Below are 17,057 nucleotides of genomic sequence, written 5' to 3'. Positions count from 1 at the left end.
AACCGTGCATCTTCACTATGAACAATTTCACGTTATGCAAAACCCCAGTACCCAGGGGAGACACAGGAAGAACTCGGAAGTTCTAAGCAAGCTGACGGAGGGTGGGACTATTGCTAAACATCCATTCATTAATCTTATTCAGTGGATGGTCTCCAGCTATCCCAAGCATGTTACAGCTTTATGGACCTGATTCCCCCTATGGTAAACATTTCTATATGCATTTCAGTATGCATAACCAGCTGTTCAAAGCACGGCAGAGTAATGCAGCAGTGTTCTCTATTACGCGGCAAGATCAGCTGATATTGCAGTATTTTAATTTAAACACTAGAGAAAAGAAATGCTTTTACGCTTTACACAACTCTGCATAGTAGAATTTAAATGTATATTTTTATCTGATTTGTCAGGACGATGATATAATTTATTCCATCCTGTTACATCCTTCAATTAGTTTGGTGTTTTTCGTAATGGAAGTCTCACATGAGAGAGGAATTGAAATTTGAGGGAAAAAAAATGTATAAACAGTGAATAGTGAAAACAAACCAGTTTTGACAGTCCTGAGTGTTGGGGGGGGGGGGGGGGGGGAGTCACATCAACACAGTCATTCCTGTAATCAGGCACAGATGTACCAGACACTGTTACTAAAACGTATTAAGGCTGTATGAAGGTTTCCTCTGGGATAACAAAAGTTATTTATAAACAAACGAACAAATACAGGGGACACCACAGCCCTCGCCGCAATAAATGCCAGAAGCGTAGATCGATGGATAAATATGATATTGCAACCTGGAGATGTACTTTCATAATCCCATGCACAGTATTTACGTTCACATTACACTTATTTTGTCTGAAGTGGCGTACAAGGCAGGTAGTAATAATAATAATAATAATAATAATAATAATAATAATAATAATGCTACGTTGATCCCCATGGGGATAGTGTCTTATCGCCTATCTAGCTGGCTAGGTGAGAGCAAGCTTGGCAGTGAAGGACACCCACCTGCAGCAGAGCCCCTGGAGCTGGGGGGCTAAGGGCCAATCTCAAGGGCCCACAGACATGTGGCTATTCTGCCAAGGCCAGGCTTGAACCAGCGACCTTCTGATCACAGGCCCAGAGGCTTAGCCCTTCTGAGGTTTTTCCTTAATACAATTCGGTTTTAAGCTTCTTCTTTAATCAGTCGCATATATCAGCCTTTATGCTCAGTGGTGTAATTTCCATTTTTCTGTTGTCACCTGTTGTCTGCGTATAATTGTGCTAACAAGTGGCATTACTTTTATTAGTTATAGTAAATCGGTACAGTAATGTAATAAATCGTTTTCTTGGTGCACAGAGGCCCTCAAAGTCAAAGTGGCAACTTGCTTGAGCCTGATCGTCGCCCCCGACACATGAGGGCTCTAAAATACGGCGGCGTGTTCGGTCGCCACCTGCCGCCGTTCCCCCGATAAAGCCGGCAGGTGTTTCTGTTGGGGGAGGGGATGCAGCGTATCCAGCTGAAAGCATCGAAGAGGCCGTCGCTGCCAGAAAGGACGAAGGGCCGCGGAGTCCGTCACGCACTCGCCATTAATAATTTGCTTAATCCGGCCGCTAATTATCAGATTACACGAGGCTTTAAAAATTTATTTCAAATACGCATTCTCACCTGTAAGCTAATCTGTGTAAATCCCCCTGCAAAGTCGCAGTTTTCAAGCCGTTTTAAACTTTTTTTTTTCTCCCCTTCTTGAATGCAGTTTTTTTTTTTTTTAAATACCGAGTTGACGTCGGCGGGTATTGCCGTGCATTTCAGGGGGCGGCGCCATCTTTCATCAGGGCGCTCTGCGCTCGCCTGTGTGAGAGTGACTTTCACCACCGTGAAAAGGAGATGTGTGGATTAGCATAGTAATTTGCTGCTCAGTATCACTCTGTCTCTAATCAATTAGCAATGGTTATCCACTTCGTTTGGCTTTAGAAGTTTACACCCTGTCTGCAGTTGTTAATCGTGTCCTAAGAAATGCAACCTGTCCAGTAGGTGGGGAGTACTGGAGACATGGTCGCATCTTGGAACACGATGCATTAATGCATGTGTTCATCTGGCATTTAGTACCTGGAACAACCAAAAAGTGCAATAAGCAAGTGACATTTACTTTAAAACTGTTTCTAGCCCCCCTATGTGATTCAGCGACAGCGATATCATACGGATTTTCTGCTGAAATAAAGCCTTGCTTGATCAGTTATAAACGTCTACATTAGTGTACGTTAATTAACGGCGCTCAATCACAAATGCATCTAGCTACAGTGGTCTGTGATCGCCACCGTTTGGTTCAAGCATGTGCCCCATAGCAAGATTCAGTGAAAAGGCTATGTTAATTAAGTCCAAGTGATATTTTGCATTAAATCTGTCTCTCTAAGCTGACTCGATATCATAGTTGATGACGACAGTCAAATCGTGTCCTGGTCGCTAAAGAAACTAGTGGTGCCATATCTGAATGTTATTGAAGTGTTTGCCTTTTTCTTGTTTTATAGAGGCTGCATTTTTCTGCCCAGTAGTCCTACTTCTTGGCTTTTAAATGTGCTGTGATGCATGAGCATTAGTAACTGATGGAGTGTATCTGGTCACAAAGGGCTGACTAACCTCTGAACCCTGCCTAAGAGATTTCCAAACGGCTGGGCCAGGCAGGCTAGGTGTGCTACAAGAACACTGCACCTGTTTGCTGACACTGGGACTCTACATGGACACTGTGAGGCCCAGATGTTATCTGGCTGCCAGCTTCCCCGCTGAGATTTACGATAGTGTCCCTGTACACCAGGAATTTGTGTCTTGTGAGTTTCGACAGGATCCTTATCCAGCAAACTGTCCTCTTTTTGTCCATAAACATGAGCTCTTTCATCTTGTTACTTTTATTTTATTCCTTTATATTTTCTCTTATTTTGGAACTGCTACTAGGCTTAGTTGTCCTGTGTTTAGGGGTTGAATTAATATGAAATGCTGCAGTTCTGAAGGCGCAGAGTGATTTATTTATTGTGGTAACGTCTTTCACTGTTTTTTACAGTCCCCGCGTGTATTGAATCGTGCTGGCCATGTGCAGCAGATTCTTCAACAACTTTTGTTCCTCGTATAAATATCTGAAGTTTAAATGACGACTGATGTGTGTGGTTGGGCGCCCATGATTTGTAGGGTTAGTCTCCAGTGCCGTGGCAGTGAAATGCCGTGTTTCGGTGTCGGGTTTTTGACATTTTCCTCACACATGCAGACACTGGCATGCAATTCACAGGATTCACAATGGACGTGCTTAAAGTGGAAGCCGGCGTTAAGGCCGACAGTTATCTGAGGACCTTAATATCACTCTGGACTCTGGGTACTGCCTTGAGTTTGCTCCTTCAGGTTTACTCACTTTCTAAAAGTAAATAAATCTAAGGTAGCTTGAAATTTTCAAGGTAAATTAAAGGTAATTTCAAGGTCTGAATGGTGAATAAATTCAGATCCTTTGATGGATGGCACAACTAAGCACTTAGTCATTTAAAACTAGGAATCTCTCAGAAGTATGGTGCCCCTGTCCCTGAAATTTAACACATCCCTTTGACAAGGAACAATAAACCAACAAAATATATAATCTGCAGTGTGTTCTGATGCTATTTTCATGCTTGTTAATTTGTGGATAAGGTAAAATTAAATGTCATCATTTGTAGCAACATAGATACCAGTGATCGTTGGCATTACAGCTACCTGGAAATAAACTATTTTCTTTTTTTTTTTTTTTTTATTAAAACCTATATCTCGGCAAAAGTTAAAATTACCTCTTCACAATATAAAATTTAGTCTGGCAGAATCCTGCGGCTTTCCTTGCATAACTGCCGCTTTTGCGTTTCTGATTTTGATTTAATATTTAGTTGGTGTGACCTAAACCTTTTCCAAAAAAATGACTCCAAACAAAATTTGAATATAAGACGACATCATCCGCTGATTATCCTGGTCTCTGCCTGTTTTGGGGTTAGACATGAGTATTCATGTGGTTTATAAAGATTTATTGCAGAACATAAATGAGATTTTTTTTCTTACTTCTACAATTTTTTAAGAACTTCTTTTAAAAATTCACAATGGCATAACTAATTCATCTCTCTAAAACAGCAGAATTGTATATGTGTACATCCACATCTGTGAATTTACAGTTTTTTTTTTTTTCTCATCCACTGCCGTGGATTACAGTGACAGGAGTCCTGCAGTATTTCATGACCATATTTAACTTCTGAGGCGGATTGTTGTCTGTTCCCTAAACCTTTGAAACCCTTTCGGTTTTATTTTGCTTCCTTCAGTTTGAATCATTCACGCATTGGACTGAACTCTGCAAACTGACACAGGCAGTGACGAACGCTTATTTGTATACAGTTGCTCCTTGCATCACAGCCCTGGATGTGTAATTTGGACCTCTGCCCTACTGGAATATTCATTTTTGGGTCAGCTTGAACATCTTGGCAGATGGAAAAAAGTTTTACAGAATTGCTCCAGAATTTCTTGATGCAGAAGAACCTCCCAAAAACTGGATCCATGTCGCAATTCATAATATTGCATGACCAACTGAATCAGAACATCATCTCCTTAACAACAAACAAAACTGGTCTAACTGATCTGAGCTATATACACTTGGTTGCAATCTCCATTCAAACAAATCTAGGTCACCTGATTCTTGGTTCATGAGAAACGAACTCCCACGAGCCGCAAATTCATGTTGAGTATTTTGAATATTTCATATTTTAAATCCTGAATGTGGCAGTGTATCTTGGAGTTAAATTTTAATTTTAATTTAACTTCCATTTTATTTGAAGTGAAATTTGCAACCATGAATGACTGTTACTCAAACATTTTTTATTAATCAAATCTAAAAATGATTATAAGTATTATTGTGACCTCAGTATAACTTTTTTTTTTTTTTTTTTTTACATGATGTCTTGTACGACAATAAATTATTTCCTGTATAAATATGAAGGACAGCATGTGCTTGTAAAGCCAAGCTGTTTTACATACTGATGTGGGCCGGTCCTCAGATTAGTATACCTGATACAAATTGGCAGACCAGTTTGACAACGTAACACTTTATATTTCACACACCTCAGGCTCTCTGTTTATGGGCCCCAGGATGTTCTGAACTGTTGTCAGATCTTGTGGACAGAGATGTAATGAAGCAGTGAGGAGCCGTGGGTTTCCTGTAATATCCTCACCCCTTGGTTCTGTGCTTGCCTTCCCGCTCACTCACACATTTCCACTCCTCCCAGTCTCTCTTCCTTGTTTTGCTTCTTAAACTCTTTGGGAGATAACCCACCTCATATGAACCTTGAGGAATGAATGAAAACAGTGTTGATTAGCCATCTCTCCTGGTCGGATGTTACACATCAGTTGCACTGTTGGCCCTTGGCGATGCTTGTTTGTTTTGTCTGGCAATCGCAATACAGTTGTTCATAGGGGAGCATCGAAATAACTTGTCTTCTGATTTATTTCATAATATTATATATAGTGTTTAACACATTTTTGACATATTGTTTTAAATATCCCTTTGAAGGAAAACGTGCAAATATTACTTAGGTGAAAATCCTAGCTAAATATTTTGTGAAATGTAATACCTATTATTTTTACTCATTCATTCTGCAGGAGAAATTCTCACTTCCTAGTCTGTGTGTTGGAGAACTGCCTATTAGTTCGCAAAACCAGGCAAATTTCATCCAAAAGAAAATAATCCACAGCTCGTATACAGTAACAGAGAATTTGAGAAACTGGTGCTGCTTTTATGCCAAATTGTCGACACATTGTAGTTTGTCTGCCTCTGCCCCCCTCTAAAACCTCATTCCCTGATCCATTGCATAAAGTAACATGTGTGTGCAATATATACTTACACTGCCCAGACAGAACTATTAAGAGAGTGTCAGTTTTTATAAAACAGCCATTTATTTGTATTACTGTATTTTTTTTGTTTTAAAATGAACTTAACATTGAATGTTAAATTGTTAAATCAGTAAGAAGAATGTGAAGTAAATTAAAATTAATAATTTATAATGAAATAAAAGATGTAAAATCACAACGGCCATTAATAAAGTAATGCAAAAAAGGTGAACTTTCTAATGCATTTTCCATTAAGCCAGCTACCCTAAGATCTCTTTATAGCCTTGGTTTAACTTCCCTACCATTTCTAAGCATTTTTATGTAATTTGAATTGCTGTTTAGGTAAGTGAAGAATGCCTTTGTATTGTAAAAGCTCCAGTGTTTTTCTGTAATCCCCGTTCTCCCATTTCATGTAACAGAGCCAGTCCTTTTATTTATGTTGGTAATGCCTGCATTCTGTTCAGTATAAAAGAAATGGCATCGTTCATATGGTTTCCCATTCCCTGTCGTTACTTGTCATACTTAAACATTTTCCCTTCGTTTTACCTGAATTTTATTTTGCCTGAATGGTAATCTGATGACTCATAAGGGAAAAATGTTACTGTAAATGATGCTATAGGTTTAAGAAATAAAAAGGATATATATTTCTCATGTAAGGATTCAGACTCTCAAATGAGTATTTGCTGAAGTTGCCCCTGGCATGAATTTCAGCTGCAAATGTTAACCACAAATCAGCTTGGTGATTCCCCCCCCCCCCCCCCCCCCCTTCTTTGGTGCACTGCTTTTTGGCCAAAGTGTTCTTGAGTTGCTCTGGGATCGCTAATGGACACTAGATTCCATGTTTCCTATCTTTCTGTGGATTTTAAGTATAATTCAAGTCTGGACTTTTACTGTGCCTCCAAAGGACATCCACGTTCCTATTTTAAGCCCATTTTATGTAACTTTAGTCCCATGTTTTGGATCATTGCTCTGCTGAAAACAGGCCCAGCCAAAGCATTTTCCTGTCCTCCTTAGTTTGCTTCTTTTTCCTCTCGGTCCCAACCAGCCTTTCCCATCTCTGCCACTCGCAAACCCCCCTCAGCATCCCACCGCTGTGCTCGTGTTGTCACCGGCTGGATCTGCTCCGGAGGAAAGCGTGCCATTCAGGCGGAGCAGATCCCAGTCCGATGTCGTCTGGCGATAACGCTTTCTGCCACGTTCTCGCAGGATCACTCGGGTGTTGTTGCGGACTCCGTGTGGGCTTTACCGTAGCTTATTTTTAGCCCTGGCTCTGTTCTTGCTGTCCTGCCACACAGGCTAGTTTGTAAAGTGTTGACCTCACAGTGGCATTTCTCATCAGCTTGTTTCTTGCCCATCTGTTCAACTTGGAGAGGTAACCTGATGTAGACCGTATGTAGGCGGTGCAGCACTTTCTACATCTTAATGATTGAGTGTGTTGTAGTCATGTGGATACTCTGTATTCAGTGTTGTACATACTCTTCTCCTAATCTGCTTCTCGGCTCAGTATCTCCTTGCTCACTTAAATGCAGAATTTTGCTACCTCAGCAAAAACGATGAGGAATTTTCATTCGGAACATACAAAGAGTAGAGCTTCTTTCAGATCTGAAACGTTGCATCCAACCTGCTTCACCCCAACAGCCTTTGAGTCTGGACTCAAACCAAAGTACCAACTAAGTGGCAGTATTACAGGGTAAACTTGACCCAATTATAATATATTAAGAATAATTTAAATTGAGCTGTATAGTAGCTGCTCAGCAGTTCTTCATTCTGCATAAAGTTTTCATGTTAAAAATTTTGCCTATAAATACTTTTTGCTTCATTTTACAATTTTAAGAAATTGGGCTGGGCAAATTTGGATTGTACTGAGACTGGACTCGGTAAATGGTGTTGAGTAGCAATGATCGGCTGCGGAGAAGAATTAATTTTTGGACTGGATTTTTTGAAAGAGCACAGAACACTCTTTGCATTTTACAAATGTGCAATCATCATTGTCTAAACCGCCAGTGAAAATGTCAAAGTAGATGCAGATTTATGCATTACAGATTCACCTTTTGAAATGTTTTGTAAAAGGAGAGAATTTTCAGAAATCCAGGCGATTTTTTATTTTTATTTTTTTTTATTTCCCCATCAGCTTCCATTTTGTTGCCTTATTAAATCCACCCTTGTGAACTGAAGCACTTATAAAGTGCTATGTGAAGTGATATGATATGTAAACAGCAAATTCACCTGCATACCAGAGCAATCAGCTTACTTGAAATTTGTATCAGGTTCCATCAGGTTGTATTCATTGCAAAGGCAGAAGCTCTAACTGTCGTTCTGTCTCCTTTCCTCATACGGACACATAAGGGCCAGTCAGCTAACAGTGTAGCGTTTGCACGGCATATAAATTAGCTAGTGTTGCTTTGAAGGTGTGGATAATATTTCGTGCATTGAAACATGAAGATTTCCAAAAACAAAAACACTGCATATATTCTGTATTAAATACCAGAAAGAATGTCACCTTCACACAAAATACTGTGTTTTTTAATGGTAAATGGAAAACAAATCACCGTATTTTGGAAATTTTAAATGTTTGAAGAATTAGTTTTTATTTCAGTCATGCGAAAATATTAGATCTTGTTGTGCATTTTTTTTTGGCAAATTTCAGAAGACATTTCTGTGTACATGTGCAGTATTTAATATTCAAAATATATTTGTTTGTGTGTGCTCAACAACTGACATAACAGACCTCTAATTTTTGTCTTTGTATCTCATTCCCACATGTAGAAAATTAGCAAAGCAAGCAGTTCTCGAAAATGGGCATGACAACCTAATAGAGATGGACGTATTCACTCCAGTGTGCCACGACAGCGGGTATGGGGATGGGTACGTTCTCCTGAGTATTCATATGATCCTAGCAGCTGATACAAAAATCAGTACCGAGCTGACGAGAACCATGTCCGTCTCGACTGAGGGAGTGAATGTGTTCAGGGAGCGACATCTTCTCACTCAACCTGGGCTAAATGGATCGTCACGTTTGAAAGTACACAAGATAAAATGTGAGGCTGTCAGTGCTTTGGACAAACACAGATGATTGTCTTACTAAGCTTGACGGTTTCCCACCGTTACTTCCTAAATCTGGTATACAGCCAGGTTTGAGCGGCAATCTTGACCCCCACCTCCCCGGGGGGGGCATAGCTTATAACGGACAGTTCAGAAAAACTCGGGCTAAAATAAAAAGCACCTTCTGCCGTTATTTAAAAAAAAAAAAAAAAGGTTCACATTGTAATTTTGCTTAACACATAGTGTCTTGCCTTTTCAGCACTAACAAAATTATTTCTGTAACCTGAGTACTTTAAGTGTGCTGAACAATATAACCAAAAATTAAGAAAAAGAAATTTGACTTTTTTTTCCCAATCCTGTAAGGAGAAAATGTAATCTCTTTCTACTTTTCAATTATGGGAAATATAAATTTAATTAAGGTTTTAAAATTAGGGAAAAAAGTACTTAATATAATGGTATAATGATTAAAGAAATATTTTTATACTTAAAAATATATATAAAACATTACATTTTTATTATAAAATATTGGCATAATTTTTATTTGATTTAAGAAGTGGAGTTGGTCAGATTGTTGTGTGTATAGCAAGCTAATACACAGGATTTAGCACCAGGCTGGGTCTGAAAATGTTTTATTGCATTATTCAAAGTTCACTTGGTTTATCTTTAATGTTAAAAATGAATGCTGTTTTTGAGAATTGCTTAACTTTGCAAAATACATGTATATGTACATAAAGACTGAAAAGTGTAAGTGCAGTGTAAGATGTGTCAGAGAAGCCAGCAATGGTCAGCATATAATAAACAGTATTATCTTATTTTTTTTTAGAGTCCTTCATCAGCATAATTTGTCACAAGATGTGTAACTAACTGATAATTTTCCATTTTGCCTCCAAAGCATTTGGATCATAGACACTTTTTATTTCAGCAGCCATATATACTATTGATCATTTTGATAAATATTGTGGCTTTGCTGTGGGAAAAGAACGCAAGGAAAGCAAAAACACCTTATTAATTAACATTTTATAAAGCTAACTTTTTTTTTTAATTACAGGTTGTTTTGATTAACAGCTGATGAAGGACTCTTTTCTGAAATATCTTGTTATAATATGTTTCTCTCTCATATTAATCTCTCTCTAACTGTGTATATGTATAGAAAGTAGTAGATAATTACTTTAAAAGCATACCAACGCAGCATATATTAGCTTCAAAGTATCTTGAAATTGTCTGAGTTGATAAATTCATTTTTTCATTCATATACCTATTCCTTTGGGAGTAACTTGCATTTGAAACAGGATGGAGTCACATTAAAATGTGTCCTCTAATGTATATGCTGAAATATAACTGCCAAATAATCAAGCCTGTATTTTTTATGTTGTATCTCCCAAGAGTTTTGTTCTACAGTTTAAAATCCATAATCTGTCACAACTGATCATTGACAATGAGACAATGTACCAGTCATGACTTAGAGAATTAGGCTATTGGAAATCAGATCCAAGTTTTAATTCACCAGTTGCAAATATTTCACATGGGTTGGAATTGTCAATTGTCAAAACTCAAACTCAGTTAAAATAGGTCACCGAGTCAATTACCTTTTGGTACATTGTTTTGTTTTTTATTCAAGGTTGTCCTGAAGGTCAGTGAGGTGGTTGCTTAGGATTAGAGCTCTTTTCCACAGTAACTGGAGAAGGAGGCCACTTCTCCCTGTGTCCTGCACGAAAAGCCACATTAGCTAATAAATTACGTGTCTTCTATGTCTATGCTCAAGTTTAACGTGTTTTGAGCTCTTGGGAGTTTTACTTGCACAAAAATGTTTTGCGTGAGAAATGATTGGTTCAGAGAAAGAGCCAATCAGATCAAAGAGGAGGCAGGGTCCATTGTCTCGGTCCCACCACCTCTAATTGCTTGGACATGCCACATCTACAATCTGATTGGTTATCTCTGTGAACCAGTCATTTTTCTTTCTGCCCTCAGGACATTTTTGTGTAAGCAAAACTCCCATAAGGTTGTTTGAAATAAAGTTATGTTTACGGCCCCATTGAGTTAAATGTTTCTAATAAGTCTGGTTTCATTTTGTGTCTCCAGGCACTTCCTCTTTAAGACAGGCTCGGGAACAACACCGCTATTCAGCACGGCTACCCCAGGCTACACCATGGCGACCGGGGCCGTTTACTCGCCACCCACCCGACCTTTGCCCAGAAGCACGCTGTCCAGAAGTGCTTTCAAGTTCAAGAAGTCCTCGAAGCACTGCTCCTGGAGGTGTACTGCTCTGAGTGCGCTGGGCGTCTCTGTCCTGCTGTCCATCCTGTTATGCTACTGCATAGGTAAATATGACTATAGCTATCAGTGTAAACGTACGTGTTACTCTAACTGTTCTAGCACTATAAAAGAAGTGTTCTAGCACCGTGTGACACTAACATCTCTCAAATCATTATGATTGTTTAGGCTATTCATTTTCCTGTTTTCTCCACTAATTACAGTAAACTCCAGAATCTGTACAATCTTCCTTGTCACTGTTTTAAATCGGTAGCTACTGCATATTGTTGGCTTAAGGCACTTATCAAACACAAGGCATCTCTTGGCACTCATGCACTAGGCTACGTTTTAAACGTGATCCAAGTACTTTCTGAAATTTATCTTCCTCAGCTGATGGGGAATCTTTTATCTGGTATGCATCACCGGCATGTTATGTCTATGTTCAGCAGAAAGGTGCTACGATTATTACACCTTACGTTTTAGTGGTGGCATGTTGCCACTCCAGGTGAGAAGCTGAGAGTGGTGTGTGTGAATAAGGGATGAGAGTCAGTAGGGCTTTTCCAGGGCATTGCTGGGATGATTCTTTACACCCAAAGTGTTTGTGTAAAAAAGCTAACCGGCTGATAACATCTTCACAGCTAGTGGCATCTGAAATATTTTTCGTTTTTCGTTGGAAAAATCCCAACATACAAAAACTTATGGTGTGAATGAAAACCCCTGCTAGCTTTTAGTGGCTAAGCTTTATTCATCAATGCAAATCCAAATCTCCCGCCTGCTTTTGAACTAATAATGAACAAAATAATTAATCAATGATTCTCATCAATTTATTATTGTTTTTGACTTATCAGCACACAGTATTGATAATTTCAACTTGCATTCTGATTTATTTAATATGTATTTTTAAATTTAATTTAATTGTTTTATTAGTTTTTTTTTTTAAACCGTATGATATCCATGACAAAATTAGGCTCTGTTAATTAATTCCATTCAAATTCCATTCCATGCATATTCTGCTATTATCTAAAACAAAATGGTATTCTGCGTTACTAAAAAATTCTCAAAAATCAATCAAAATCAAGAAAAACTTTTGAAAAATTGAAAAAATATTTATTTATTTATTTTATGTTATTGTTTTTCTTTATTAGGTGTTTTCAGATAATTTTATGCATTTCACCTGATAGTTTATTTTTTGTAACATTTTAATGTACTTTAGCTAGTGTCACTGGGATGCCAGCTTTTGCATTTATAGTGTCAGTAACATTTCAAATAGTTTTCAAACACTAAAAAAATGAAAAAAAGAAATGTGATAATGAATCTCCCAGCTGCTTTTTCCTCCAAATCAACTTCTTGCATGTGTGGACACAGCAGGATATTTATGAAGGCGAGAATAATTATTTTTGGAAAAAATATCAGTAACGAATCACAAACTTAACACTGCAGGGGTTAGGTCATGCTATCTATTCAAGTTGACATTTGCTGGATTTTATCTTAATATATTTATCTTATTATCATTTTTACTTTTATTTTCCAATATGCTAGTACTTGCTATATACACCTTTGCTTTATGGTTCTCTGCCTTAATCCCTAAGAGAAAAAGCCAGTACTTCTTTGTTGCTATTTAAATTGGAAAGAGAACATCTGTCCTACTCTCTGATGAGAAGGATGGGTGGGCGCAGACAACTCTGTCGCCTTGCATTCACTTAATGGGCCCTCATGTCAGGCCCATATTTTTTCCTAATGTTGTTAATCAGATTGAATCATCTTTTATCAAAGATGGGGCTTTTCACTTTTTCATCTTTTGATTATGTTTCTTTTCAAAGGCAGATACATTCATTTCATTTCGCCAGGCATTACCATTAATGCAGCTGTCGTAATACCAAAATTCTTAAATATTTTACAGAAAATAGTAAAAAAAAAAAAAAAAAAAAACTAAAAATGACAAAACCGCACTGAAATAATCTTGGTTTTCAGTCGTCACTGAGATCTGCCAGTATATGCAAAATTAAATTTCGGCTGAAATGTGGCTTGTGTGATTTCCTGGTATGGAAGGTGATATAACTATTACTGCCCAGCTAGCTGGATAAGTAATATATTGCTGTTGCTTTAATCAATGGCCCTGAGTTCTTAGGATCGTTGACACTGCACATCTGGTGTTCATCCAAATGGACAGTAATTGAATTTTAATAATCTGTAAAAGTATACAGTGCTCCTCAGTGACATTGTTTTTGGTTGTTTGTTTAAATTTGTTTTGATTTTTATTATTTTTTTATGTTTTCCAAGTACATGAAATGTGTGTGTGTGTGGTGACAGCTCTAATGTTTGACATTAAATCTTTAACTTTAATAAACAATACATAACAATGTCATACTAATGAGAGAGACACAGCATTATGCTCTTTAAAAGATTTTGCAGGTATCCTGTTGTTTGGCTGTAATGCGGGATGATACTTACCCATAATCATTACTGAGGAATCAATACCCTCGCATAATTGGCTGCATTTCATCTGGAAACAAAAAAAACCTTTTAGACTGCATTTGGTTTCTTGACAATTCACGGATATTAAATTTTAGTCAATGGGGTGTCAGCTAATTTAATAATGGTGTCAGTCTTGTCTCGGTGTTTTTTTTTTTTTTTATCGAGAGAGCGCATTTTGTGTTTTGATTCTTTGCTTCATTCCTCATTATTCTTCCTTCTCAGTAAGAACTTTTGCTGGGTAATTACAGGCACCCTCCTAACATCAACGCCAGGGTACTAGATTGAGTGGTATATCACCAGTCTGCCTGAAAGCAATCACCCTAGGTTTTTTCCATCTTAAATGCATCTGGCAAAGTTGTCACATACTTGAAATAACCACTCCGACAGCTTATGGTCCAGTAGACACACTTTCCCATACACGCACATATAAATATTCAAAAACCATGCACAATAATAAAATCTCCCACAGAGGCCTACTTCGGCTCGCCTGTTTACTGTTGCTGTTTTTAATCTAAAAAAAGATCTATACAAGGAAGCGCTTTAAAAGCCCAAAGTCCAAACTTTCTGCAGATAACAACATGCGCTTCAATTATTTCCTGCTTCTCTGTATTTTAGTCAAACAATCTGCACTTACTGGTCTTTGACACAAAAACAAACACACACTATCTCTAAGACTGTACTACAGGAGTAGCATCACAATACGGACATCCATCCAGCTTACAGCTAGTCATGCGATATAGATATGGCTTTTTTAATAGGTTTCTCAGTTTATCAGCCAAATGCTGTGATATCCTTGGCAACCCTTGGCATGGAATATATTTTGTCTTCCTTTCTCTTCGGACTAAGAAGGATAATTAAAGCAATTTGTCAACAAAGTAAGTTAGGCTTATGAACTTGGAGAGTAGCACAGAGAGCATCCTGCCGTAAATTTGGATGAGTGAAATATTTTATATTCCTGTAAAATTTTTAGGTTCATATGATTCCTTGGCATCCTCATCCCCCTTTAAAGACCCTTTAAAATCTCAGGAAGCGAACTCTGATGGAAGACGTATCCCATAATAGCACCCTGTCTCACCTCAATATCTTTGATGGAGGTTCTTGGCAAACAATGCTAAGTCCGTACTAGTTTTCATCAAATGATAAATTTGCTCTGAGAGAAAAACGCAATTGTCTATTCCAAAAGAAATGAAGTTTCTATACCCATAACATATTTAAGAAGTATTTTTCTGCCGTGACTTAGCCCTCTTACATTTGTTCATCAGTAGTTATTACATTTAATTCACTTAATTAGCCTTAATTCATTTTGCATTAGTTTACTGTGCATGCCCACGTGATTATAATGCATTACCATCCTTATTAAGAATCACTGAGGACTTACACAGGGACGTGTTAATACCCTGTGTTTGATGGTGACTAATCCTTGAATACATCACTGTTTCTATTATTGATTGGCTTCAGACCTGTGCCTCATAAATAGCCAGGATTAATTAATGTTACGCTTTTATTTGATAGTGACACTATCAGTCAATAAAAATATTTACCTAGAAAAATTTCACCAATCCCACCAAAAATGTGTTTATTGAAAACCTAATGACAAACTGCATTCAGTTTTGAGATGGTCTATTACTTCCAAGAAGTCAACAAACATGATAGTGACAATACATGAATTTACAGGTAGATTCTGCATGCAAAAACAAACAAACAAAAAAATTATTATTATTAATAATAATAATAATAATACTAATAATAATAATATTGTTGCCAGGATTAATTTTTTAACTGATTGGTGAGAAAAGTGTTACTTCATCTATTCAAAATTAGTTGGGATTAATTTATTTGATCACATATAATATGTTGAAGTTTTGGGCAGAGATTCTTTCAAAATTATGCAACTTATATAATATTTAAACACAAAACATTTAATTAAAATGGTCAGTTTTTTATTGCAGTCTTTTGATTCTGAGCTCAGCTATGTCCTATATGTGGACCTGCAGAGAGTTTTTAAAACTTATATATAAAACTCCTTGTACAGGCCCTCTGGCCATTGTTCCTCTTTAGAGATGTATAATGGTTAATGCATGATATCAGCTATGATGCATTCTTATGCAAAATTATTCAAAATTAGTACAGAAGTTGCCTGACTATCTTGATATATGAGTCAAGAGTATCCATCCAACAGTGCCTTTGCCACTTACATCTTTATTTTAAAAAATCTGAATTGTGTACATGGCAAGATATAGAAGCAGCCTGTGACAGGACATGCAGCATGAGCATTTCGTTACTGTTTGGGTCCCCCTAGACCTCAAGCCGTTAGGCCAACTGTGACATCCTGACTCTTCTGAGGTGAAAAAAATGAATGAAAGAGAGAAGTTACATTCATAAGATCAAGTAAATATTAATGGCACTTAGCATACAACAGTGATGCCGAATGTGTGTGTGATACTGAGTGTGTGTGTGTGATAGTGTGTGTGTGTGTGTGTGTTAGTGTGTGTGTGTGTGTGTGTGTGATACTGAGTGTGTGTGTGTGATACTGAGTGTGTGTGTGTGTTACTGAATGTGTGTGTGTGTGATAGTGTGTGTGTGTGTGTGATACTGAGTGTGTGTGTGTTACTGAATGTGTGTGTGATACTGAGTTGTGTGTGTGTGTGTGTATTAGTGTGTGTGTGTGTGTGTGTGATACTGAGTTGTGTGTGTGTGTGATACTGAGTGTGTGTGTGTGTTAGTGTGTGTGTGTGATACTGAGTTGTGTGTGTGGGTGTTACTGAATGTGTGTGTGTGTGTGTTAGTGTGTGATAGTGTGTGTGTGATACTGAGTTGTGTGTGTGTGTGTTACTGAATGTGTGTGTGTGTGATAGTGTGTGTGTGTTACTGAGTGTGTGTGTGTGTTAGTGTGTGTGTGATACTGAGTTGTGTGTGTGTTACTGAATGTGTGTGTGATAGTGTGTGTGATAGTGTGTGTGTGATACTGAGTGTGTGTGTTACTGAATGTGTGTGTGTGTGATAGTGTGTGTGTGATACTGAGTTGTGTGTGTGTGTGTGTGTTACTGAATGTGTGTGTGTGATAGTGTGTGTGTGTGTGTGTGTTATACTGAGTTGTGTGTGTTACTGAGTGTGTGTGTGTGTGTGTGTGTTACTGAGTTGTGTGTGTGTGATACTGAGTGTGTGTGTGTGTGTGTTACTGAGTTGTGTGTGTGTGTTACTGAGTGTGTGTGTGTTATACTGAGTTGTGTGTGTGTTATACTGAGTTGTGTGTGTTACTGAGTGTGTGTGTGTGTGTGTGTGTGTGTGTTACTGAGTGTGTATGTGTGTGTGTGTGTGTGTGTGTGTGTGTGTGTGTGTGTTACTGAGTGTGTATGTGTGTGTGTGTGTGTGTGTTACTGAGTGTGTATGTGTGCACATTTGAAAGGGCTGAGGTGTGACTGTCCTTATGCTGTGTCATTCCAGAGT

At 37.9% G+C, this 17,057-nt stretch overlaps 1 protein-coding gene across 3 annotated transcripts in view; it reads left to right on the top strand.

Moving 5' to 3' along the window:
- Positions 1 to 17,057, top strand: part of si:dkey-237h12.3 (teneurin-3) — a 350,156-nt gene that overhangs the window by 272,970 nt on the left and 60,129 nt on the right. For 2 of the 3 annotated variants that reach the window (XM_072697573.1, XM_023814696.2), the window contains 2 exons: positions 8,610 to 8,708; positions 10,965 to 11,203. In XM_072697573.1, coding sequence (XP_072553674.1) covers positions 8,610 to 8,708; positions 10,965 to 11,203 — 338 coding nt within the window. The remainder of the gene's footprint in view (positions 1 to 8,609; positions 8,709 to 10,964; positions 11,204 to 17,057) is intronic. The other variant, XM_072697574.1, reaches the window with a different exon arrangement.

Source organism: Paramormyrops kingsleyae, chromosome 12, assembly GCF_048594095.1.
Source record: "Paramormyrops kingsleyae isolate MSU_618 chromosome 12, PKINGS_0.4, whole genome shotgun sequence".
Taxonomy (NCBI): Eukaryota; Metazoa; Chordata; class Actinopteri; order Osteoglossiformes; family Mormyridae; genus Paramormyrops; species Paramormyrops kingsleyae.
This window is presented reverse-complemented; position numbering and strand designations above follow the sequence as displayed.